We start from the raw sequence: 27,557 nt of genomic DNA on the forward strand, positions 1-27,557 counted from the left end.
AGCATGAAGTCCTAGAAAGGGGGGGGGTGATCGCGGACATCATACGGTGCGGTCACTGCTGATGGATTCCTGATGCGTGGTGTTACATCATCGTGAATTTTTTTCCCCTTGTGTACCTGAGCCCATCACACCTACGGACCTGAAATTGGAAATATACGGCTTCGTACGGTCGAGCAAACTATCATAACGTCATAACGTGTTATAGTCTTGTTTGTACAGCACGTCATTGGATTTGTTAGTCTTTGGGGCCATTTGCAGCACACTAAGGATCAGCAGGACATTCACATCTCAGCAGATGTGTTTGTCCAATAGAAAATCAAACATTTTGACGGTGATGATTCACCGAGTCGTGATGAAATTATACGCTATAAACATGGTGAAATGATAAAGGTCTCATTTGCAAATGAAGCAGTCGGCATGAGTATGACGCTCAAAACAGACGATTGAGTGAGACATTAAAAAATATATATCTATAATTCAGAACTTCTTGAGAATTATTTTCTGCTTTTAAGTCATCTCAAGATTGCCAAAATTCCACCTTTTAAATCAGAAAATGCTCGGACTAAAAAATATTTGCCGTAATATGAACCTCTCGCCACCTTTTGCATTCCTCATTTCCCGTGGAAAAAAAAAATGGACATATTTACAATTGTACAATTTTGATTCAACATTTCGATAAATTGGACTGCATTTCAGTTGGACGTCAGCTTTTCAGCCTTCTTTATAGACCTTTTATAGGAATCCCAAATTTGCATATTGCCCCCCCCCCTACCCCAAGTGGCTTCTTCCTCTTCCACTTCTTCTGAACGCCTCCATTCAGGGTCGTAAAAATTTGACTTCTCTCAGCAATCAGCTCCGTGGTACTAAAACTTTGCTATACAGGCCCTACCGTCGCAGCGTTTCACAGGCCGCACCTCCAAGGTTTGATTGGCTTGACATTTCTCACACAAGCTCAGTTTCATGTGATCACAAATCCCACGCCACTGCCATAAAAGTGAACCTTCAACTGATACACAGCATGTGGGTCCTGCCCCATATGACAAAAAAAAATGTTCAAAATCCCAAAAGGTGGATGATGCTTTGCTAATGTTGAGGCCAAATTGCATCTTGGCTCCAACTAACAAACAACTTTGAAAACAAACGACAACAACTCACTTGTTATCCGTATTGAAATAAGGCAAAGGCGTTCTTTTTGCGCAGGACTTCTTGAGTGACAAACGGTCGCTATCGTCTCGTTAAGTCAGCGTCGCCTCCGCTTGTGGCCACCGATATAACCTGCGATCTCAACGGAGGACTTGGGGAGCAAAAATAGTGAGACGTCATGGCGTTGTCTCAGCTCTCCGGATGGAACCCGTTTCCTATTTGTCAGATTTTTCGAGATCCTTCTGGTACGCAAGACTTCCGCTTGTGTTTACAGCAGCCCAAGGGGGAGAGCTCCTATCTTCACGCCGACACATTTTGAGCCAATTAAAAAATGTTTAACACATGCAAGTGCATGCTGATGTGTGCTGGCTGTGAAGACTTTTTCCAGAATATGTCTACTGGATACCTTTTAGTCTGTCAAATGTTTTGGAATTGTCTTAGTCTGTAATTATTCTTAGAAGCCAATTTATTGTTGTTTGGACTCTCCCATAACACCCGTTAGATTCACCGGCCTACTTTACACTCATTGGCTATGATATTAAGTGCACACTGTATTTTATGTACGAGCCCTTTTTTAAAATGTGCATAACTAATGTCATTTTCCACTTTCAAGCTGTCAGGTTTATAACATGTTTATAACTACACTGCATCATCCTGATAATAATTTGTATTATCAATATACAATCTATCTGTCGAGAGAGAGAGAGAGAGAGAGAGAGAGAGAGAGAGAGAGAGAGAGAGAGAGTGAGAGAGAGAGAGAGAGAGAGAGAGAGAGTGAGAGAGTGAGAGAGTGAGAGAGTGAGAGAGAGAGAGTGAGAGAGTGAGTGAGTGATGCCACAACCATTTATTTACATTGCCATGAATTTTAAGTTCTATGGAAACATTTCCAGAAAGAGTCACAAGAGGAATACGTACGGTTCATCTCATCATTTGCTTCTTTCTGCTGCGCCCTGAAAAGCACTCTGCACTCCACCCACCCCAACCCACCCAATTCTAGTCGTGACTCTGGCTCCTTTTGTTGCGGTAAGCTCTCCGCTTCTATTTGATTGTGACACCAATGTGTTGCTGTCACACCCGTAAGTGGCCGCCTTAAGAATGTTGCCTCTTAGAATATAGATGTCTATGTATATATAGGGTTCACGCGGAGTTCAGCATGAGCCCAAACATTATGAAGTCCCCACACTGAGATGTGCCTGAGCTGTGTTGCTGCTTTGGGCTATTTGGGTTCTTTACCTGCTCGGTGGGAGCGCTGTCAGCTCCAAATACCTTTCCCAGTGGGATGACTTGCTCGATGCGTTCGTGTTTGTGCACAAGTGGCATTGTGTGAGTGGTGGTGCCTATCAGGATTTTTTTTTTTTTTTTAATAATTCAAAGTTGTGTGTAGAGCCTGGTTGGATTCTGCCTCCTTGCCCTTCCTCATCACAAAAGCTGCCTGTCAGTTTTAAGGGAGGCGTATTGTGTATTTTTCGCTATTTATAACAATTTCCTGTTTAATAACAATGAGTATATGACGATATGAAAATCTGGTATGGTATCACAAACAACATCTTCAACGAGTAATCCACCACTGCACGCCACATATCAGACGCGAAACCTGTTAGCAAGCGTTAATTGGTGCAGCCAACCAAACACGATGCAGCTCTGCTTACCTATATAGTACGTATTCTAGTATGATATCTGGTGCTATCGTCAAATCATTGATACCCGTTGGAACACGCATCATTATTCCTCTCCTGGATCAAAGCAAGGTGAGATCCGGTTTCAGTATAACTGCTCGGCAACCGATGCAATGTTTTGCTTGGGACGTGCAAAACATTTGAATGCAAATGGTAGTTACAAGGCAAAACATGGTGCCACTCAACTAATGTATAATGCAATTATCAAGAAATTGCTTTGACAGGAAAAGCGAGATCTCATGTTTGTTGTTGGCTCGGGCTTACTTAAGTGACCCTCAAACTAAATTGCAAACACCACTTACGCGCCATTAGTTATCAAGTCTTTCATTGCTTTCGTTTTAGTGCCTGCGTAGCACGCCCGTGTTTCTGAATCATAGACTAATGGTGGCTTCATTTTTAACTCAAATCAAGAGAAATATGCCATTCAGTCTGTCCTTACGGACCTTTCTAAAGTGAACACTCGTAGACAAATTGAGCTACATTTTGACAAAATTGATAGATGAATAGCTCAATAAAGAAGCTAAGTATTCCGAGAGTATGGCATGGTATGCAGACTCCCTCTTGTGGCACGCAGACGAATCACAGCCTGAATTACAGTTCAGTTGTATTTAACTTTTAAAGTTAATGCATTTTAATTTAATCTTTAAGAAATATTTGCTTTATTTAGGTTTAACACTTCAATGTGCAAACTGTGCATGATGTTACAAAATCTGACAGGTATAAGCATATTAATAAATTGAGGAAAGAAATCTTTTTTTTTAGGGGGGAGGGGGGATTTGGTTTCTTGCGCTGTTTTACCTCAAAATGCTTCCTGACCCTACAATGCTCATGGTGTTACTCAGTGAAAAGTAGCACTGAGAAGCAATTTTTAAATTTTAATCAAATGGAAAGTGAAAAAAAGAATATAAATTACAATGTTACATGTTTATTTGTGGAAAGTAATCCATATGGTCTGCAATTAGTGCAAAGTGGGAAATACAAAATTCTTGACAATGTTAAAATGATGACTCGCGGAAATATACACTTATTATGTAGCGTGTATGAAACTGCATGCATATGAATGTTGAATAATTAAATAAACTCATTCAGTCCCATCTGAACAATGAGTGCAAATTATATGGATGATTAAAATAAGTGGTGTGCAGTATGTCTATTAATCTGATAATAATATTGACTGGAATCTATAAAACGTGATTTCACACTGTCCAGAAGTATTTATCAGTCACGCAGTGGAGAGCAGTTATATAAGTGAGTAGTGAATGGGATCAAAGATGAAGTAGCTTTCTACCGTCACCTAGTGGACACTTAACGCAACTGCTTTTTGAGAAGACGTGTTCACCCGTGTCCCTTCCGTCTCTCTCCCTCTTTCCTGTTTCTCTTCATCAGAACATGCCAGGACATAACAATGACCTCCAACAGCACAGACTCTTCTGGTCTCTTCCTGATTTCCAACACCTTCCCAGCAGTAGGATTGTCTCCACAAGCCAATTCTTTCCATCAAGCGGGGACGGGACCATGGTTGGTTTTTCACGTGACCACCCCAAGCGCCAATTCCTCTTCTGTGAATTCCCTTTTAAACTCCACCCAATCACAAGGTGGGAACGGGACGTCGGCCCGGGATCCCTTAGGGGGGCACACCGTGTGGCAGGTGGTCCTCATTGTCCTGCTGACGGGAACGCTCTCGCTGGTCACCATCATCGGGAACATCCTGGTGGTGGTGTCCTTCAAGGTCAATCGCCAACTAAAGACGGTCAACAACTACTTCCTGCTGAGCTTGGCGGTGGCTGACCTCATCATAGGGGTCATCTCCATGAACCTCTACACGGCTTATCTTGTGATGGATTACTGGGCCTTGGGGAACTGGGCGTGCGACCTGTGGCTGGCGATTGACTATGTGGCCAGCAACGCTTCGGTTATGAACTTGCTGGTCATCAGCTTTGACCGCTACTTTTCAGTAACCAGGCCTTTGACTTACCGGGCCAAACGGACAACAAAGCGAGCCGGGATCATGATCGGGCTGGCCTGGTTTGTTTCTCTGGTTCTATGGGCTCCGGCCATCCTTCTGTGGCAGTACTTTGAGGGTCAAAGGACAGTGCCGCCGAATAAGTGCTACATTCAGTTCCTCCAGCAGCCCATAATAACCTTCTGCACAGCCATGGCAGCTTTCTACCTGCCCGTGACCATCATGAGTGTGCTTTACTGGCGGATTTACAAGGAGACTGAAAACCGCTCCAAAGAGTTAGCCGGACTGCAGGGTTCAGGGGCCCGCGGCGGTGGCGGGATCGCGGCAAGAAACGGCAACGGCGGGGTCGACAGAGCCCGTTTTGCGCGTCATACCGGGAGTTCCAGAAGTTGCAACAGCTACGAGTTGACCCGGTTGTCTCAACGAAAGAGCGCCTGTCGGGAGTTGGTCAGCCGCCTGCACTGCTGGCCTGGGGTTCAATCCTGGAGGCCTGGCAGTATCCGGCAAGGAGAGAGAGATCCGGACCAAAGCAGTAGTGACAGCTGGAACAACAACGATAACGCAATTTCATTGGACCAGTCGGGCTCATCCGATGACGAAGACTGCGGGGGCCGAGACAGCCACACTATTTTCTCCATTGTTCTCAGCCTACCTGGCATCAAGGCGGCTGTCAACTCCCAGCTCACTTCCTGCGAGGACCTGGATCAAGCCTCAGAACAGGACCCACTAAGGGGGGCGGAATACAACAGAAACAGCCTGGACACGGTCGCGACAAACGCCAGTGCGTCCACCAGTCCCGATGGGACTAATAGCTCTGAAAACAGCTACCACCAACGCTTCTGTTCGCGCAAGATCCAGTCCTTGCCGACCATCCAGGCTACCTCGAACTCTGGTTCCTTGGATGACGCGCCGGCCGCGGCCAACGACTCTACCGCCGCCGGCACATCCACCAAATCGCCCTCGGTTCCGATGTCGTTCAAAGAGGCAGCTCTCGCCAAGCGTTTTGCGGCCCGAGCTCGGACTCAGATCTCCAAGAGAAAGCGTATGTCCTTAGTGAAAGAGAAGAAAGCCGCTCAAACGCTCAGCGCCATTCTCTTTGCGTTCATCATCACGTGGACGCCGTACAACATTATGGTCCTGATCAATGCCTTCTGCAAAGCGGCCATTCCGGACACCTTGTGGGCCGTGGGCTACTGGCTATGCTACGTCAACAGCACCGTCAACCCCATGTGCTACGCCCTGTGCAACAAGACGTTCCGTACGACCTTTAAGATGATTCTGCTGTGCCGCTGGGACCAGAGAAAACGCCGGAAACTGCAGTTCCAGCAAAGGCAGTCTGTGGTCTTCCACAGGAGGATTCCCCGAGAGTCCACGTAAGGGACGGCAGAGTGGCGCGATGATGGAATGAAAAATTCGGGAGTTTGTCTAGGGCACCCGCAGCATTTGAGGTGCTTTCGATGTTCGTCCTCATGTCCATGTGCACGCAACAAAGGGCTGCGCAAGGTGTTAGCAGAAACGCAAGACGACTATCTGGTCTTGAAGACATCGACCATTTCATGCAGGTTTATCTTTGAGGAAACCGAGTGAGTTGTGCTTGAAAAGGGCTTTAACAAAGAACCCAACGTCTTCAGTTTTGGGCGCGAGTATTAAAGTGCAATTGACTCAAGGGTAAAAGGAAAGCTTTGTCACACGGTTAGGTCTTGTTGCTTCTTATCGTTTTTCTCTTCGTGTTGAGCTAGATTTGTCACGTGCGGACTTGAGTGCTTTTGCCTTTGTAAACAAACGGAACTTTGCATCTGGAATTTGTAACCAAAAGCCAAGGCATACAATGTGTTGTGTTAACTGGGCCTCGACTTTTTGACCGGCATGTTTTTTTCTTTTTTTTTTTTTTTTTATCGAATCTTCTGTGCATTGCCTTCCTACCTAGATATAACTTGTGTTTGATGGGATCTAAAAATATTCTTCCCTGGTATCTGACAGAGTTTTTATTTTTGCGCTCGTCAATTTGAACTTTTGAGCCAATCTGAAAATCACTCTCGTTTTACGAGTACTGTGGCACCACAGTCAGTGAACCGCTGTCATGTGCAATGTGATTGTTGTGCTTTTTGAAACAATGGCGGCGACGAGTACATCCGGTTGTGTTCACGTACTTGATGTCATTGTGATAAAGATGATGATGATGATGATGATATTATGTTGGTGTACTTCTGCAGCTTTCACACATACAAAGATGTCGAACACGGCCTTGTTTGAACTTTCTGCTATAATGCTTTTGTCTGTATGCAATATAGTTTTTTTTGGGGCTTAATTGTGGAGCTAGGGCACCCTCTAGTGGTGAGAGGAGTACCTTACATGCTCACTGCCAGTTGAGCTCGCCTGTAGTGCGGTTTCACTCACAAGCCCAGTAAACCTTTAGAAGAGAGTTTGTTTTAAAAAAAAAAAAAAAAAGAAAAGAAAGAAAAGGGAATCTTTTATCATTCAGATTGTGTTTCTGTAATTGATTGGAATTGACCACGCCAACTTGATGATACCATGTATACTGCTTCTATGAACTGTATTTTATTTATAGACTGATTTTAATCCACATGATCAAAACGTCTTGAAATCTTTTGGGTTGTCTGTGTATAAAATATGGACAAAATGTTCATTTTAAACTGTTGAATAATCTTTGGTGGCCACTTGTGGAAAAGGCCAAAAACAGCACACCTTGTAGGAAACAAATGCTGGAGAGGACACATTGAACACGACTCACAAATCCCATTTTCGATATCGCGTTGGAGTCACGGGTGAGCTGGAGCCTGTCCCAGCTAATTTTTGGTACGGGTCACCTTCTGGACTGGTCACCAGTCAATGGCAGGGCACACAGAGACAACAAAGCAGTCACACTGGTGGAGAAAATGAGTTAACGAATCATTTAAATCAGCCATGGGAAAACTATGACTCGGGGGCCACAAGCGGCCCGTTAAATGTTTTAATCCGGTCCGCCAAACTTGAAAAAAAAATAATGAATAAACCCTGTTAATGTTTTATTTTCTAAATACTGTGGTTTTTCAAAGAGATATATATTGTTGTAATGCTTTTGTTCACTCTCATTTAAAATTAAATGTCTTTTTTTTTCTCCGATGAGGTGAGATGACCAAAACACTCCACCCATTTGCTCCTCATCCGGCCCCTCTGTCAAATTTTAAAACTCATTGTGGCCCGCCAATCAAAAAAATTGCCCACCCCTGATTTAAATGCTTTAAAAAAGCACGCAATTTGATACATTTATGCTTCAGTTACCACACTTTACAAAATAACTGTTCGCTACTCAAAATTCCAAGTTATCACTCCCAAAATCCGAGATGTTAGATACAGAGTTCATTTAAAATACGTAATCCATGAAATATAATGTGTACACAAACTAATGAATATGTGTGAATGTTTGTTTTTCTTTTTATTTGCTCTGAGATCAACTGGTGACCACTCCTCCTCTCGCCTCAAGTGAGCTCGGAGAACACAAGCTGGATGGATGAATTTGTTAGCATAAAAAGGGAATGTGACATCATGATTGACAGCTGCCGTTGTTGTGTCCATCTTTATGTACAGAGTTTGCTTGCACTTTGCAGCACCCTAATGTGTCACGATGAATATTGTACAAAGGCGTCGACGGACGGCTGCCATTGTACTTTTGTGTATTGTATACAAAAAAATTAAGAAAAAAGTTGTTCTTTCAACACTCGGTATTTGATATGCATTCAACACAGACTTTTTACATCGGTGGGGAACATTTGTTCTCAAATGTCCGGAATGTCAACATGGTGAACTCAAATGTCTTTTTGTTACGTTTCCAGTATGCCAATCATACTCGTCTTTTAAGTCAATAAACTGTTCCGAATGATTGTCTCACAAATTAGTCGTGTGTTATTTCCAGAATTTATTTTATTGCTACTGGGGCTTCGTTCACTTTGACCTGCCACTTGTGAACGTAACGTCACAGGCATAACGTTAGGTGAGTGGCGCGCTTGCTCCCTCTGGTGGTCAATAAGAATTAATGCATTTGATGCTCAAACTGTGCCCCAAGTTCTGTGCTTTGAACTTGAAATAAAATCCAGTACAGTTGTGTTCGACAATACCTTAGCATTCAGACCTTTCAAATATTTCTTTTGATAACATTTTTTATTCAACTTATGTTTGTGCAGTCAATTTTACAAAAAGCCGATTTCACCTTCATTTTTTTTAAATATGTAAGAGCAATTGTGCATAATGTTTCATTAGCTTACATTAGTGCAGAAAATACTTCGGAATAAAACCCATACCTTATTTTTGCAGAATGCTTTGGCTTATTATTCTTCTGTATTTTAATGTTGCTCATTATGATGGTATTTGGAGAGCAAAATATTTTTGGTTCTGTAGGTAAGAAGTTTAAGAACCACTGCACCAGATGACAGATATACAATTAACCTTTGCTGACATTCATTGAGCTAAATTATTTTTTTATTTGCAATACAGCCATTTGTCATGTCATCAAGAGGTAATTGATTATCCAATTAATTGAGAAGTATTTTGATCAATTAATGGTTTAGAGACCTTGCTTCATTTAAAATGGTCAAATTTCTCCAAAATCCAAGTTCTGTTTCCCACACTGATCAGTTTTTTCTAATGCAAAATATGTGCCCTGCCCCGATAGAAGTTGGGAGACACCAACCAAAGACATTCACAGCTGATTGGATAATGCCTTGGTCAGGGTCACCTGTGCCCTGATTAATGGGACGGCCTACAAAGCGGCACCAGGACGTGTGCCACTCATCACTCTGCTGTCTTCCATGTGTTTGTTCTTCTTTCTCCACAATGTGACATAACACTGCAACAAACATGAGCCCTTAATGTGTGATTTGTGATTTCTCCCACTGGTGTTGGATTCTCATAGCTGAGGCTGCCCTTAAAGGTACTGCTGGGTGTGGGTGTGGCGGTGGTAGGGGGGGTTCTAATGGGAGATGGCCGAGCAAAGCAGACATGTGATGAGGCAAACAGCAACTTCATGTGACCCACGGCTAAGGAGAGGCTTGTAGAAGAGGACAAACAGCCGTTTGTGTTGTTTTCTTCAGTCAGTCTGCCAGCGCTGCGTTCAGGCAAGTTCACTCTCCTTTCTGTCTTCTCATTTGATCGTGTTTAACATTTAACTTAATGCTGGTTTTTAAAGTTGCTTTGTTTGATTAGAAGGTGAGCACATGTTTGGAGGCGTTCAGGGGGAAGCTTCAATGCATGGGTTTAAATCCTTGAACCTTTTCTTTGACATGTTTGTCCACGTATCGGACATCCCGCCTGTACGATTTATATTTTGTCATGTTTTTGGCACACTTGAGTCAAATTTAAAATCACATGAAGAGAAAGTACATCTTATCATGAATGTTGGCCTGTGCTTTTTTTTCTGCACCACACCCAAAGGCGTGATAACCTTGGCATACTTTTAAAAAGCTAACAAATATATTTTGGAAAATAAGACTTAATTCAAAGTGAAGGTTTTAACTTTCAGCTTCTGTATTTACATGTCAGCTGACATCGAGATTGCAAAATGGTATCATGTGTATTTTGGAAAACAAGAATTTCTCACTCAACGTCTCAGTGATGTATTTAAGAACTTCTGCCAACTAAATTTAATAAACTATTTACATTTGCTACAGAGAGCTAGTAACGACACAACACCTACAAGCGTTTACAAAAACAACAGTTAATGACATTCAGAAGCAAAGCAGAGAAAACAAAAGTAATTTTGAAAAAATATTAGAAATGAATTGTTCTCCATTTTCATATTCACAATAATAATAGCATGTTTGAATCGCATAATGACTTTCAGAGAACTTAAGGACACTTAGAGACTCAAACGCTTAGTCTGTGAGTGGAATTGTATGCAAGAATTGAAACATTTGTCACTATCTTTGAATCAACATAATTAACAACAAACTTTTATTTATACTTTTTTTCTTTTAGCTTTGCTTTTAAATTTCTAATTATGTCTGTTTCCTATTTTTCCTTTTACTATAATTTAATCTGTATTAACAGATGCAAACACTGTATTTTTTAAACTGTAATCACCTAGTTGAAAATCCATTTCGTCCTGTCACCGTCCCGTCACCGTCCTGTCCTGTCCTGTCCTGTCCTGTCACCTCCCTGTCCCGTCCTGCCTTGTCTTCTGCTTTTCTATTTGCTCCTTGTTGCAGCCCTTCCTCACAGGGTGCTGCACTGGCTTCCCAGTCCCTATAACAGAGCAGGGTTCTTCAATCCTGTTCCTCGAGGGCCACTGTCCTGTTTCTCATTTCTCCCTGCTGTGACACAGTTGATTCAAATGATCAGTATCATTATTTAGCTTCTGCAGACCTTGCTGATTATCTGATCATTTGAACCAGGTGGGAAAGATGGAAAACAGGCGGGACGACGGCCCTCGGGGAATAGGATTGAGGACCCCTGTAATGGAGCATAGAACCAGTAGTCATACGTAGTGTTTTATCTTCCTTTTGTCCTCAGTTTTTTATTCTTCAATTTTAGCTCTGTACTCTTTTTTTTCTGCCTGACCGCTTTCGCTTTTTTTTTTGTCCTGTCTGATTGCTTTCCTGAATAAATATCCATCACAATATAAAAATACAAAAAAAAACAAAGCACATAACGTTAGCCTTTTTCTTTTCTCAAGAGGCTTTGCAATCAAATGAATCAACTAAACTTTTTCCATTTCCTCCCTTTCCGTCAGCGAACCTCGCCAGTCCTTCCCCCGAGGGTGACGCCACAGACACCAAAATGCAGACGATTCAGACCGTGGAGACTCAAGTTCCTTTTCTCAAAGAGAGTTTCTTCACCAGCACCTTCAAAGACAAGCGGAAGAGCAGCGCCACCAGCATCCTGCGCCGACAACAGCACTCTTTCGGACCTCAGCAACAGCCGCAAGCGGCGTACGTTTCCGGTCTTCCTGAGCATCTCTACGCTTTACCCTCCGGGCAGCGGCGCCTACGCTCCAACAGCAGCCCGTTATGCATCAGATCAGAATGGAGGAGCACAGATGGGGACAGAAAGGAGGGGCGAAGGGGGGATGGGGATCAGAGCGTCAGAGAAGTCCTGACTGGGAGGGGGGGCGAGCGAGGGATGAGCCTCGGTGGCGGCGAGCCCGCGGCGGTCAGCGCCAGTCTCCGCCTCCTCTCGTCATCATCGGCAGCAGCCTCCTCGCAGCTGCCTTCGACTGCGCTGCGAAACCAGGCGGGATCTGGCGGAGGAGCCCGCGAGGACGCCCGGCCGCATGCCCACTCTCGACCCCAGCAGCACGGCTTCTTAGCCAGGGGGGTCCGCCTGCTCCGCAGCATGGGCAACCAGGAGGCCAAGCAAAAGAAAGGAGGCAATGGCGGAGGAGGCAAGGATGGCTCGTGCGAGGCCGGCGAGAGGGAAGCAGAAAAGAAATCCAAAAAGTCCGGCAAGACCAGCAAAGGGGAGCAAAATGAGAAGAAGAAATCCAAGTCGGATTCCATGGTTTCAGTGTTCTCCGGGATGAAAATCAGGAAGACTTCCAAGGCCAAGGGATTGTCCAAGGATGACTTGCTGGCGAACGAAAGGTCATCAAAAGCAGGTCTTAAACCCGGAACGCAGGCCAGCCTGTCTGCCGATGAGATGGGAATGCTGTCGGATTTTGAGGGCGATCTGAGCCGCTTGACGGCAGGCAGCCAGCAATCCTTCATGGATGAATCGTACAATAAGGCCGGCTCGGGATCCGATGTGGACATCTACAGTTTCCACTCGGCTGCGGCCGACACCGAAGATCTTTTGTCGGACATCCAGCAAGCCATGAGGGTCCAGCGTGAAGACTCGACTTTCCAAGGAATCAGTCCTGCCGAGCAGGTTCCATCCCAAGCTTTGAGCTTCGACAAGGACGTCGCTTCCCGTCTGATCGACAAGTCCACAAACGAAAGCGCGCTCATGACTAGAGATCTTTCCGTTCCCGGATCACTGAGTGAGAGTGGACCGTCCTCGGCGCCGGACACGGAGAGGAGCAGTGGAAGCCTTTTCCCAAAGACCAATAGCACCTACAGCTTCCCGGACACTTTGACCACCACGCCCTCCTCTTATGAGAGTGCTGACGATGATCTGGAGATCCCGGTCTCGCGTCGCAGTCAAGATAACTGGACTGCTCAAGGCAAATTACCAGATGTGCCGTGTGTCCAGATCGAACCTGCTGCTGCAGGGCCCGTGGTTGCACACAAAAGTGCAAGCTTCATGGACTTGTCTTCGGAGCGACAGGAGGAAGACCACAATGTCGGATGTAACTTCCTGTCTCTGAGGAAGAAGAGCAGTCTATCAATCAGCCTGCTGACCACCGACAGCCCCACCAGACCAACTTCCGCCATCTCCCCGTCCACAGTCAAACTTTACCCCCCAGTTCACCCCTCCTACGTGAAGACCACCACCAGGCAACTCACCTCCCCCATCGGCTCGCCGCTCACCAGCCCCTGTGTCCCTCGGAGAACCGACACGGGTGAACCCGAAGGGTCCCAGGGAGTGAGGGGGCGCAAGCAGAGGTCCAGCTCCATCGCGGGGCCCCTCGGCACATCGGCGGACTGGTGCGGAGAGCTGGACGGCGGAGATGGAGCCGTCTTCTTGGAACAGGAGCAACCGGAGAAGGGAGCTACAGCTGGCGCTTACTGGACACTGGGCTCCAGGAGAGCCCCGTATGGACACTCCAGGTCGCCCAGGGGGGCAGCTTCCTACCTGGACATCTTCTCTGGTGAGTCGTGATGAAGCATCCGTCGTTTGTGATTCTGAAAACGGTTTTGCCAAATTCTGTCTCAGTCTTGGGAATTTTGATCCGTAAACAGTCACTTGAACGTATTGAGTAGTTAGCACAAGACCAATTTATTAAATTATTGATGTACGCTAGCATGGTGCCTTTCAAGACTTGCTCAATAAAGTATGAATGAAGAAGTGCTTGGAGGCGTGTCCCACTGGAAGTGGAGCGTAAAGCAAGACATCTGCTGAAGTTGCAAAGTGCCCCTGAGAAAACCAGATTAAAAATAATTTTAAAAAAAATCTAATGAAAAGAAACATCAGGTTTTAGTTTATTTAATCTCTGTAATGCACTGAATGTGTCCACAAAGGCTAGCATGTGACTCACAAGACGATTCTATAAAATAAATAAATAAATAATGTCCTCAAATTCTGGACACAGACACGAAAATTGAAATTGTAAATTCACAGATTTTCAAGGAAGTCTGTCGCCGTCTTGCTTTTGCAATTTTAAATTAAATTAATTAAAATTTTCATATGCTACATATTTTTTTTTATAAATGGCGCATCGAGGTTTACATTACTAATGTCGGAACTCGAATTGAAGATGTTGAAAATTTCATTTCTTGAAAATCATTTTTGTTAAATGAAATTAAGAAAGAAAATAATAGAATAAAAAAAACCAAGACATTCCATTTGATTTTTTAATTCTTATTCATCCCCAATCCTAAATACTTTATTCGTGCGTATACTGAATAAAATGAAACTTACTCAATTTTACTTTGTCAAGTGGCTGTGCAAAATAAAATGATCGAAGTCCAGATAATTTTTTTTGAAGTGTATAGTCTTCTTTAAAAAAAAGTGAATCTGTATTCAGACAATTTTGTGCAACCACTTGACAATTTTTTTTCTGCAATATTGTGACAAAATGTTTTCGTTTCCTGGTCTTTCTAGTGGCCAACAACAAAATTTTCCTTTTTTTAAAATGCATTTTTTGGTCACACTGTGTCGTATTTGACGTTTACATCAATGCGGCTGTGCTGGTTTTTCGTCATTTATGTACTTTAAAGCTCAATCTGTATTTGACACAAGAATATTATTATGGAGCAGTTAAAAAAAAAAGTCTCTCATAATTGCATTGTGAATTCAAGCCTAAAGCCCCCCCCCCCCCCAAAAAAAAAATCCCATTGTGAACATGAATATTGCAAGAAAATCCGATTACATGTGAAGGCCGAGTAAAACAGTCCATGTTCTCTACTGAGTTTGTCATTATGAGGCCTGTCTATTAAAACAATGCCACCTTGTTCCCCTTCTGATGCGCTGGATGAGCTCAGCTGCTTTCTGCTGTCTGTCTGTGTGTGCGCGTACGTGTGTGTGCGGGGGTGTGTGTGTGTGTGAGACGACATAGCAATACACACATTTACCCACAATGCATCATTGGAGACACTGAGCCAAAGTGACAGTTTATCTGCGTGGCAAATATGAGTCATGACGTGACGTCATTTCACATTTCATCAGACTGAACCCGACAAAGAGGCGCATTATTATAACAAACAAGTTGCATTCGCGGCATTTAGGTGCAGCAAATCTCAAAAAGTCAGACATTATATATATATATATATATGTGCGTGCGTTTGTGTGTGTGCTGATTTGTCTTACCATGCACTCCGTCTGCACTGCATGTGATGCTGCGGAATTTGTGGAGCTTTTCAGGTCACACGCAGCCCCGAGGAGGGAAGACATCTAAGTGGGTAGCAGAGCCCAAATTATTTGCAACAACCAGCCATGAGGAAAAATTGACATTATTCTCTTTCATTTCTTGAACTCCATTTCTCCCGGGACTGGAGCATCAAAAATTCGGCCTTTGCAAAGTTACCGATGCTCGGTTTTGATTGACGCTGCCAGATAGGTCCCGTTCATTTTTTTGGGGGGCGTTTGCTGCACGATACTGATATGGGTTCTCAGAGGGGAAAAGGTTGAAATTATATAGCATATTCAAAGTTATTTGTGGAATGGCTTTTTGCACAGCTCTTGTATTGGATTGCATCAGAATGTGTTGCTTTACCGAATGAAGTTGCCAGTGAAAAATTGGATTAAATTCCGATTTATCCTTTGTTTCCAATATGGGTAAAATATAGCAGCAATTAAAACACACTTTTTAAAGTGCTAGCGCTCGTTACCTGTTCTGACTCTGGCTCGTACAGTTCTCCAATAAGAGGCCTAGCGTGCTTGCTTCAAGTGGTGTGTCGCTCCCAGTTGAAGTTTACAGTAAATCTGGTATGGAAAAACATAAGCAGAATGTGAAAAAAGTGAAATGTTCATCCAAACCATAATTATTAACTCGAGTCTGTCCACTTAATGATACCGTATATTACAGAACACCATAAATGGCCTCCTGAAAATTAGCATTTACTATCACGTCAAGTCACACAAATCAGCACCAGCGCGTTCTCAAAAAGAGGCTAAAACTAATTGAAGCGACTTCTTACATTTATGTTGAGCATAATGCATCTACAGATACAAAGATGAGCACTTTTCTCCCTTTCTATATAAAGTGGAGCAGCACCATTAACACCTCCACAGCAAGTGGCAGGAGTTTGCACGCGAGTGTTTAATTATCACATCCCAAACTCTCACGTCTATTTTAAACAATCGGCTTTAATCTACCGCATTCTGTGTCTGAAGCATAACAGTCTTGCCGCCATTAATAGAAATTTGTCTTCAGGCCGTACTCTGCTGGACAGGCTGTGTATGAACCAGGATGAGGGATCCTCAGAGGAGCAGGCCAAGGAAATGTGTCAGCGAATGTTGACTCAGGGCCTGCTGCACCCCTTCAGCGACAACGGCGGTGACCGCCACGGCGACGCCAAACCCGCTTTTAATGTAAGCCTGCACGACCCAAATAGGAACGTAAATTCACATGATAGCGCGCATTGCTTGATATCGTCACCTTCATGTATCAAGACATTCATTTTTTTTTGTTTTTTTTTGTGGTGGTTGTCCTCATTACGGTTGTGAGCTTAGGTGGTAAATGTAGTCACATTCTGTGCTTTAGTCAAAATAATGTTGAGACACTGAAATCGGACAAGTTGAAAATATGTTTCTCTTAATTATACTGGTCAACAAACTTACAATTTTTTGTAATCATAGATGTAAGTAAACTTTTCTGCCTTTTTTTTATATGCCCTCGATTTTTAAAAAAAAAAAATTTTTAAATCTATCACATCAGCTTTTCATCAAAATAATGTCCATGGAATAATTTAGTGAACATTTTTTCTTCGTGGCTATAAAATACAACTCATGGTAAAATCCATATTGCGCGAACTTTTATAGGTCAAACAAAAATAAATAAATACATAATATTCTTGGGAAAAAAAATCAAAATCATTAAAAAAATAATAATAATTCAGTTGACACATGCTGCATGTTCTCTTTTTTTTAAGCAAGAGCTAGCTTAATTTTCTTCTTTCAAACAAGCTATTTCAAATAGAGTATACATCTGTTTTCAGATTTATGGGATCCACCCCAAGTCAAAATATACAAAATATATTGATAACTAGTCACAAAAAGCAAATGTCCAGCTTCAACAAAACAGCAGCTCTCGTAACACTATGATACTGCTAGCTTTGTGAACAAGCTAACGTCAGCTGCTACGTTGGTGGCATGATGCCTCCGTAATAGTGTTACATAACAAATGGTATTGGTATGGTTTGAAGTTTTGTTTTTTCCTTTGAATGCACGGTCAATTAAAACTCTGGACGCTACTGAATTCTCTCAGCTAGGTCTTTTTGTTCTGTTTCTGTTTGCTAGTTCTATGCCTCGTAGTTAGCAAGGGAGATGAATACAATTTATACTAGAAAAGCATCACAAATTTCTGCAAATTTACTCTTGTCAATTTTATTGAGCATGTCAGCATGTTGCCAAGGTCAAATGTTACAATCTTGCTCTCGTCGATCGTTCTTTAAAACCTAGAGTGGTCACAAGCGCGCTGTAGTTGCTTCGCTTTTCAACATAATCTCTTCCGGCGATGCGAGCTTCCTGTTAAAAGCCATTCTTTTTATACAAAAGGCCGTCCTGAAACACTCTCCTCCATGTTCATGGCCTTTCCGCGCATGACTGGATTAAAACGTCTCCGACACCCACTCACACGGTCACAATCAGCGATGCTCGCGTAGACCATCTGCTGACCGTGTTATTGTAAGAGCGCCACGTGCCTCCATCCATCTTAGCCCGCCTGCTCTTCCCGGGAAATGTCTGAGGTTTAGACCGGCACACTACTTCATTATTCAATTAGTCAGCTTTGACAGAAATAACCCAGCCCAACATGCATTCAATTTGTCTCACTTTTGCATTTTATTTTTTAAATCATGCTGTGCATACTAGAGATGGCGACGGATGTTTTACATGTGAGGGGGATAAATGGAAGGAAACACTGGACCATTTAATTACGTTTATTGGACATAAGGCAAAAGTGACTGAAATGAATTAGCTTCAGGGAGACATTAGGTATGAGTTGTGCTTTTGTTTGTAATAATTGAAGTGCAGGGTGTTAACTGAAAGAAAGAAATAACATTGCATTTCATTTACTCCTGAAAAGAAACCCTTTTTTATTTTATGCTGTTAATATTATGTTTGGCATCAATTTGGCTAATTGGCCAAAGCAAATATGTTTGGGCATAATTTAATTTGAAAAATTATGTAAGTCTCCGGTAAACTTGACATTGTTAGCTAATTGAAGATAGCTCAACGCCATAAGTTGAAATGAATTATATTCCACAACATGTGGTTGCAATAAAGGGTAGAGCTGCTCAATTATGAAAAAAAAAAAATACAAAAGATTATTTTAGTGACAATTGAACGATTATTCAAACAATTTTTTTGGGGGGGAGGGTTACAAAACCAAAAAATAAATGAATAGAAATAATTTGATAAATCCATTTTATTTTAAAAATAAAAAAAGTTGCTAACATATGAATTCAGGTTTGATTTCCTTATATGAAGAAACCACATGTTCACTTGCAATACACATAAATTGCTGTAGAACTGTTGTTACATTTAAATAAAAAATTTCAATAGAATGCTAGTCCATAATGCCAGTCCTATGGAAAGCTCCAAGTTGGCAAGAAGCCCCAACGTTAATGAGGACAAGCGCTACATAAAAATAATTCTGGATGGAAAGAGGGAACGTGCAGTTTGTTTCTTTGTCATAGGAAGTGACTTATCAACACACAACCTTGTGTTTGGCATTATGTTTTGCCCGCATGCAGGGGGAGCAGCTGTACACCTGGGCCACTGTGGGGCTGCCTGTGTCCTCGCACCTATGGGAGCTCTACGGTGGTAGGACACCAGCCAGAGCACAAAGTTCCAGATTACCGGTACCTTTGAAGGCCAAAGCGGCAGTACCAGCTCACCCTCAGGTTAGTTGCAGTCAACGATACTGCCTTGTGTGGTTGATGACCCAAAATCTTGGCTAGGCATGTCCGGTAATACTGCTTCTGTATATGGAAACGCTCGCAAAATCCAAAAGCTGCCACCAGAGGGCAGTCTTGTCTCATTTGACCAAGCACAGGGGACCCCTTGTTTAGTACAGGAACTAATAAATAAGAGGGTGGCTGAACATTGACTTTACATTCAACTATGTGAGCACAACTTTCAAATGTGTTGTGGTCTTTGTGGTCCACCCTGCCCCTCGCCTCATTTGAGGCCCAACGAGACTCGCTGTCTGTGGGGTCAAATCTCTCGCTATCCCACTCATCCAGTCTGGAGCCATGAGGTCTGTTGGAGTCTAGACATTGGAGACTGCATGTAGCTAAAACTTGGCTCGTTTTTTTTTTTAATTTGGATCTTTGGGATTCATATGCAAGATAATGGATACTATGTCCAGAAAAGTCCATCACCATACAAAGAACCAAGCTTGGATGTGTTTGATTGAACAAATAGACGCATCAAGCATCGCATGAAGCTGGCTGCTATTTTGTCATTTTTGTGTGTCACAGAAAATTATCCAGTTTCATTCAATTGTTCCAAAAATAATTTGCCATTTTTAACACGTAATCTTAGTTAATCTCTGCCAGCGATGTACAGTGACAGGCACAGCAAATTCCAGTAGCTTGCATTTCAGTATAATTAACCTTTGTATTGCAATTTTCCCATTCATCCAACAGAATACAGTGAGACCCTGATTTTGGATTTGCACATTTTAAGAATATTTTACTATCTGTCACTAGGTCAATTTTTACATTCAACTAAACAGACCGAGAGTTCACATTAAGTCAATTTGTTAGTAAATTGAGACGAGGTCCTTATTATTTCAGTATTCGTTTTGGGATTTTTCAAATGTAAAATATGTGCCTTGGCTCAGTAAAGGTTAGGCAACATTGGTTTGATGAATGTGTTAAGCACTGTATATTTTACTTGGTCATGGTTTCTTGTGCTTTGCGCGCTGACAGACAGATCCCAGCAGGTTAAAGTCAGCTCAGTCGTCCTCCGAGGATGGTGGCGGCATCGTAGCTCAGTTGGAGAAGACCATCCTTGACCTGCGTGTGAAGATGGCCGTGCTGCAGAGTCAGCAGGTTTCCTCCACGAAGGCCAGCGGGGATGACAGCAGGAGCCAGGAGGCGTTTGTCCAGACCTCGCCGCTGGGAGATGGGCGTAAATTGGATGTGATCACTGGCCTCCCCAAACCTGAGGGGGGCTTTGTCTGCACGTGTCAGCAGGGGCAGCAGAAAAAGATAATCCCTCCTCCACCTCCCCCTTTACCTGGACTTGGATCCTGTCCTCCTCCACCACCACCTTTACCTGGACTTGGATCCTGTCCTCCTCCACCACCACCTTTACCTGGACTTGGATCCTGTCCTCCTCCTCCACCACCTTTACCCGGGTTTGGATCCTGTCCCCCGCCTCCTCCACCTCCACCTCCACCGCCTGGTTTTGGAGCTCCGCCCCCACCTCCTCCTCCCCCAGGTATGGGCCCCCCGCCGCCGCCACCACCTCCCGGAATGGGCCCACCTCCTCCACCTCCGCCCCCAGGCCTCGGCCCCCCACTGCCTCCACCGCCGGGCCCCGGGTTCTCCACAATGGTCCAGGAAGCCGCCCCTGCCAAGGCTGTGATTGAGCCCCCCAAGCCAATGAAGCCCCTCTACTGGACGCGCATTCAGCTGCACGCTAAAAAGTAAGAACACAAAGTCAGATAGGCATCGCTGGCACTGCGCTATTCTCCTCATAGGAGAGAGGAAACTTGTCCACTTAAGATAAAGATCTGCTGCATACTGTGAGGCGATAGGGATGCTAAACCTTGCGGAAAATGGATGCGATGCAGTCCGGGCACTGTGACCGCAAATGAATTGTTATGCAACAGTCAAATCGAGAATGAGTCTGTCTAATTCCCAGAAATTCCCAATTCATAAATCAGCACAGCTGACTCGTGGTTAGCGTGGCTACCTTACAGTTCTAAGGTTCATCCTCGAATCTCAGATTAGACCTTCCTCCGGATTTGTACAAGCAATTGAGTGGATTCTTTCTTGGTCTTTGTGACACTAGCAAATTTTAACAGGCCAACACTGCCGTCGAAAAGGTTTAAAACTGACCAAGTAATAGCTTTTGTGCGGTATTGCATTTGTTGTGTCTTCACTTCACATAATTTCTGTCCCTCTATAGGCAGAGCGGCTCATTAGTGTGGGAGAAAATTCAAGAACCAACGGTGGACTTTGAAGAATTTGTGGATCTCTTCTCCAAAAGTGCCGTCAAAGAAAAGAAAAAGCCCATTTCTGACACGATCAGCAAATCCAAAGCCAAGCAGGTAGGATCTTTGAAAACTCCAATAGAGATATGTACTTGGATGCCTGTGATTGGGGATACCTCAGGGCTCTTTTCTCGTCCCACTGAGGAGTGCTTCCAGGCAGGCAGGCAAGTTATGTGGCGTGAGCTCTGGCTCCCGTCAGACTCACGCCTGACCATGTGATGGCAGCCGGCCAGTATTTCGCGTGCGGCGAAAAGAAACCTCACGGTGGAGATGACTCCTCATCGAGAGCAGGGGGAGAAAAAGAAAGTGAGGCCTGGGAGCCGTATTTCATGATGTGGTTCCTCCCATTGTGCTCGCTGTGTGATTCACTTTTCTGAGCCAGAGCGTCTCTCTTTGCCAGCATGCTTCATGCAACTCCATCAATCAGCCAGCGAAGAAATGTTTGATCTGCAATTCAAACATGTTCTTGTCAGAATTTGTATGTTTAATGTATTTAACAGCTAAATTACGTGTTTCAGTCGCAAATAGCACAAATAATATTGTTCCGGGGAAGTGCGTTTTCCCATCCGCGAGGACTCATCTGACAGTTTGCGAAGAGGAAATGTGGTTTTTCAGGAATGAAAATGATTTCATGGGAGTGGGTGACTTCCAAGCGACATGTGAACATCTCCCGAAAACTTTCCGTTGAAGTGAAAGTTGGACACTTCCTTGAACATTTATTGCGGAAAAAAAAAGAGAAAAAAGTCAAATGGACTTCTTTTCTGGGTGCCATCTCATGTCAAAACCTTTGAATTCTTTTTTTTTTTTTTTGCTATCCGCCCTCTGTTCTTTTTCATTTAAACATATCAAGGAGTTCTGAGAACAGTTAAGTGGACTTTAAATCACTTTAATCTTCCGTTCGTCACTCTCTGTGAACGTCGCGATGTCGCCAAACATTTGCAACCATGGGCCTCAAAGTGTTGTGCTCTCTTTTCTTCTGTTTGAACATTTTGAACCAGATTTTGTCTAAGTGTAATTGTACCAAGCTCTTGGCTTTCAAAAGGAATGCTTTGTACCGTTATGCCTAAAATCACCGACTGTTCATTCTCTGGCTATTTTATTTATTTATTGTATTTATTTTTATTTATTTATTTTTTTTTTATTTTATGTATTTTTCCTTGTAGAGGTCAACAATGGATTTTTTTTTTTTTTTATGCATCAAGCATTGCTTTACCAAAGAGATGCATGATCCAGGATTTTCTGTTTCCTGTAAATCCTAAAAGCGAGGACATCACCAAGCAATTCTCTCTTCCCTGCTGCCGTCCGTTCCACTATTAGCAAAGATGAATGACTAATTAGGAGAGACAGATGACACAATTAGGAGAGACAAATTGATGGATGTGGTCGATGCAATCCCAGCGGTCATGGCAGCGTGGCAACTGCTTTTGGATGTTCTCAAACACAACGATGAAAATTATTCCGACTTTTTTCTTGTGAAGTTTGTTTTATTATAAAATTCCAAATGTGGACTGTCGTTTGAAATCTTGATTGGTTTCATAAGGAAAGGCAAAGCATGTCAATATGTAAAGCACATCTCATGTACAAGACAATTCAATGTGCTTTACATAAAGCTTTAAAAGCATTGCAGAAAGAGAAATATAATATTAAATCATTGCAAAAATCACAGTAAGATAATCTAAAATAAAAATAAAAGACAAAATTTGCGAGAATGCTGCAATTAACAATGTTTTCAAAGAAGTGACAGTTGAGTTTAGTTTCTCGGGCAGCATCGTAACGAAATGCCTCTTCACGTTGTTTGCTTCTGGTTTTGGGAACACACGAGTGAGCATTCCCAGACCACCTGAGGAGTCTGGATGCTTTGTCGGGTACTCGAACATCTTGCATGTATTTTGCTCCTCGAATATTTTTGAGATTTATAGGCCAGCATCAAGATTTTAAAATCTACTCTTTAATTTACAGGAAGCAAGCGTAGTGATTTGAGAACAGGTGTTTTGGATCAGCTGCAGTTGCCTGATTTATTTATTTATTTTTTTTTTTTTATTAAGACCGATGAAAACAACATTACAGTACAGCCTGCCGAAAATAAAAACGTGAACTAGTTTTTCTGTGTCAGAGCAGAATCTACACTTTGACCACCCGCTAACCAATTTCATAAGGAGATACATTTTCAGCGGGGTCTGGAGACTCATTTTGAACGAGGTCTAGTATTCGCCTATGCCGTGCAACTTTGGATGGTGCAGACGGATGAACGTCTGGATGGCTGGCAGTGGTAGACGTTTTTTTTTTGGGGGGTGCGGGGGGCTATGCACAATTAAAGCATTTGCAACATCCCCTGACTTCAACCCTATTGAGAATCTGGCGCTCATCTTGAAAAGGAAGAATGATGATGGACGGCAGCAACTTTGAAAGGCAGTTTTGTATCCTCATTGCGTAACATGCTAAAGGAGGCATCATAGTTGAGAAAATTACCGCAGTCATATTTTTTTTTCTCAGAGAAACTAAAAGTCTCTGATTTAATGTTTGTTTATTCAAGCCGTATCATTTTTCTTTCGTCGTCAGCGTGACCTTCCGCCGTCTTTGTCTTGGTTCGAGACTAATAACATGATATTATAAACGATTTCTTTTTTCTACCCGCCCTCGACGTTGTTCGTCACGAGTGGGAGATGACTGATGGAGATGACGGTGGCGGTAAAGTCAATTGAGATGTCGTAAATCAACGAGACAGCATTATAATTTTGTCGAAATGTTTGTGGTTAGTCGGCTTGTGTTGCACTCCCGCACAAGGAAAATGTCAAAAGGGGGTCTTAGGGGGTGGTTGGATAATGATCCTGTCTTTTGTAACATGTCAATTATTAAATGCTTTCACTAGTTCTTTTTATTTTTTTCTTTGCTGTTACTCTCACACGTTTTTTTTTTTTTTTGGTCATTGATTGTAGGTGGTGAAGCTTTTGAGCAACAAGCGTTCTCAGGCCGTCGGTATCCTGATGTCCAGCATCCATCTTGACATGAAGGACATCCAGAATGGTGAGTGATGAATGGAGAACAATTAAGTCCAAGTATTTTTTTTTTTTGTGGATTTCAATCAAAAGTGGATTAATTTGTCAAATGAGATTTCATCAAAATGTTGCATTTCACAAGCTTTCAGAAAATAATAAGTTCTGCTTGTTGAAATCTTCCATAGCCGATATCGTTTCCGAGCAAACTAAGCAGAAAGGTTTGGTGAACATTTCATGATTCAACAAAATAATTTTCTCAACCTAATTTGGTCTGGTCTACTGGCCAGGACCTGCTTGCTCTTCTTCTTGAATGAAGCACAGTCCTGCCATTGGAAGCGCCCTTGAATTATGTATGCCATCTAGTGGTGAACGCTGTTATTACAACTTAAAACTGAGCTGCAACAGTCAAAATTTTCATCAAAATTTATTCTGCACGAGACCACCGTGCTTCCATTTTTATACAAATCTAAAAGGTTGCAATTCGTGTAGCGCGTCCGTGCCTCCTTCCTCCCAGCATTAGTGCGCTTCTGTTTTCTCCGACTTGTCACCATCCTGTCGAGCCGCCTTTTGTCGAAGTGATGTCAGTCGGGAGATGATGATGACGAGAACGGACTGTCTTCCTGTTTTAGTTTGTCTATGATTGCTCCGCCGTCGTCACTCATCGACGTGTCTAAACACTCGCACTCGTCAAAGAAGCCTCGCTGTGCGTGAAGCTTTCATCAAAATGGATTTAATACGTGGGGGGAAAAAATCCTAGTTACTTCAATTTTTTGGCGTCGGTAATTCACCCTGAGGTGTGATGTTGCCCGCAAAGCATTTGCAATGTTTGCAATTCGGTTTTGAATGTGAGCACATCCGTCAGACGTCGGCGCTGGAGGGCACGCGAGGGCCACGCTCATCAGCACCGTCGTTCATCTCAAATGTTAAGACAACTTTTACCGTAGCAGACCATTAGCCTTGATTGGATATCACAGAGAACAAGATGAGAGAGACGACGCAAGAGCTTTGGTGAAGTTAGTCAAACCCCGACAGTGAGCCTGATGTAATGTAGCGCAAACTTGATTGCGTGTTGTAAATAATTGTTTTATTTTGTTACAGAACATGACTTAAGTACTGGTTATTGCCTAGCATCCATTTTACTGAGTAAATTGAAAGGAGCGGCAGTGGTTTGAGCAGTTATCGCTCGTTGTGTTTTCAACTCGAGAGCTGATGTCTTGCTTGGATGTGGAGGCTTTTTCTTGTCAAAAAGCAGTCCTCTAGGGTACATTGTTTCGTTTTGTCCATCGCTACTACTACTATGACTACTCCTATGCGCTCTCTGCTCTCACCAAGCTTCTCCACCACGGCCACTCCTACAAGTCCACCATTCTCTTCTCCTTCATAATGACCCTTGGGTGATTACTGGCTGATCTTATACTTGCTGCTACCTGCTGGCCATTTTTATTTTAAATAACATTGCAGTCGACCTTTATCCGTCAGTCAGAAGCTGTGTGCGACCGTCCTGTACACTCTTGCATAAAAAAATAACAAGACGTATAAATACGTCTTTGGTAGGCAAGGGCTAAATTTCTGAAGATTTGTAAACATGCGTTTTATGGATTAAAAAAGTTAACATTATTTGAAATTGAAATTGTAAAATTTAATTTTTGGGGGGGATGTACGCCTCTATTACGCCGTTGCTACTACTATTCGCTTATCTGGGTTGACTCTGGCTAATTGAACGACATTTTTTAATGTTATGTTTCGTTGTGCCGTTCCTTTTTTTTTTTTTGTTAACGTGACCAAGACTGGGAAGTTGGTGAGTCATCGCAGCCAATAAGCTCACGGGATAAATCCACTCGTGCTCTCATTGGTCGAGCTCCCAGCTGGGGACCAATCACGTGCCTTGCATGATTGCCCATGGGTATCTATTCTCTCTTTTCCTCTCTTTGAAACGATGCATTCCGCCATACGGACTCACAAAGTGGCGAAGGGAACACCATACCCACAAAAGATTTGAATAAGTGTGCAATTAAAAGTTCCCCTCCCCCAGCTATGTCAAAAAAGCACAAAGTGACATTTTCGTGTCCAAGCTCAACCTGCTGATAGTGTCCGGAGTCGTGTTTGGATGTGTGCCGTTGTCTTTGGTACAAAAACACCAAAATAAGAAAATGCTCTCAGGATTAAAAATTATAGGTTTTCATGAGATGGTGAAATGAACCAGAGTTTACATGCTTGAGTAATTGTCACTTTTGACGCCGTGAATCATGCGTTTTATTTGCCGATGATAAAGACGGCGCCGGCTGTCATGGTTTCAACATCTCCAAAGGAAAAACCACTTGTGATTCACATGTTCAGATGCTCCCTTGTGTATGTCGGCGCTGTTGCTCAGTGACCAGTCAACACATGGCTGTTGTTTGTTGTCTCGTGTCCACCCAGATCATCCCGTGATTTCAACGTGCCGGTCGATCCGTGTTGCAATCTTTTCAAACGTGCCTTCATGGAAAACAGCGTGCCAGATTCTGATTCAGTTTGGAATGAAAACCAAATGGCCTGAGGAGAAGCAAGCGAGACTCCGGGCCAACGAAGAAACTTATTTGTGAATGGCGTGAAGAACCACGATTTCGGATATCCTTGGACTCGTAAGAGATGTCGGATACCGACGCTGAAGACGTTCTGCAGATCTTATTGCATCAGCTGTTCAAGGCGCTACTTTTGCAGTCGTGCCGCCATCTTGCATGACCACAATCCTTAACACTCAATTTCAAAACAAATTTACGCGAATGAGAACAATTAAATTTGGAATAATTCATCCCAGAATACAAACAGACTCCCTCGTAAAAGCAAAATTTCGAAGGGGACGTATTATGCACTCAAGACAGCTTGTACCAAGACATTTCTTGATAACAGCAACTCACTAGAGTGAACTTGACTTTGAATTTTACACAAATAAATGAAATGCCTTTCATCCATTCCATCACCAACCCCGCAAAAAATATCTGGATTTGTGATAGCCTCAGTTTTATTTTTGTCCGTTGAATTTAGCCAGTTGGTGCTAAGCTAGCAAGTTATCAGAGTGAGATGCTAAATTGACCAACAGATTTAAATGCCAGTAAAAAAAAAATAAATAAATAAAAAATCTAAGTAAGGTATTGGCTCACACAAAAAGCTGTACAATTCAGGCTATCCGGCTATCAATTGTGGAACCAAAAAAAAAACAAAGTAGAAATATCCTATACTAAAACTGGTAAGAGTGTCAAAGATGATAAATACACTCTTTCATTTAATTCATGCTTCAATTCTTTATTTTTGCATTAGCC

The 27,557-nt window shown here is 42.9% G+C and overlaps 3 protein-coding genes across 5 annotated transcripts in view; 2 read left to right on the top strand and 1 right to left on the bottom strand.

Moving 5' to 3' along the window:
• chrm3a (cholinergic receptor, muscarinic 3a) overlaps positions 1-8,651 on the top strand; it is a 66,886-nt gene extending 58,235 nt beyond the window's left edge. For all 3 annotated transcript variants that reach the window (XM_088305382.1, XM_088305383.1, XM_088305381.1), the window contains one exon: positions 4,206-8,651. In XM_088305382.1, the coding sequence (XP_088161508.1) occupies positions 4,225-6,159 (1,935 nt within the window). In that variant the 5' untranslated portion in view covers positions 4,206-4,224 and the 3' untranslated portion in view covers positions 6,160-8,651. The remainder of the gene's footprint in view (positions 1-4,205) is intronic.
• rgs7a (regulator of G protein signaling 7a) overlaps positions 1-27,557 on the bottom strand; it is a 147,194-nt gene that overhangs the window by 35,505 nt on the left and 84,132 nt on the right. The gene's annotated exons all lie outside the window — the stretch shown is intronic.
• Positions 11,501-27,557, top strand: part of fmn2a (formin 2a) — a 37,052-nt gene continuing 20,995 nt past the window's right edge. Inside the window, exons 1-6 of the mRNA XM_088304839.1 lie at positions 11,501-13,522; positions 16,247-16,404; positions 18,789-18,938; positions 19,971-20,692; positions 21,178-21,319; positions 24,199-24,286. Of these exons, the coding sequence (XP_088160965.1) occupies positions 11,554-13,522; positions 16,247-16,404; positions 18,789-18,938; positions 19,971-20,692; positions 21,178-21,319; positions 24,199-24,286 (3,229 nt within the window). The 5' untranslated portion in view covers positions 11,501-11,553. The remainder of the gene's footprint in view (positions 13,523-16,246; positions 16,405-18,788; positions 18,939-19,970; positions 20,693-21,177; positions 21,320-24,198; positions 24,287-27,557) is intronic.

The sequence above is a fragment of the Idiotropiscis lumnitzeri genome, chromosome 9, assembly GCF_059441095.1.
Source record: "Idiotropiscis lumnitzeri isolate Australia: NSW breed Sydney's pygmy pipehorse chromosome 9, RoL_Ilum_1.0, whole genome shotgun sequence".
NCBI classification, from domain to species: domain Eukaryota; kingdom Metazoa; phylum Chordata; class Actinopteri; order Syngnathiformes; family Syngnathidae; genus Idiotropiscis; species Idiotropiscis lumnitzeri.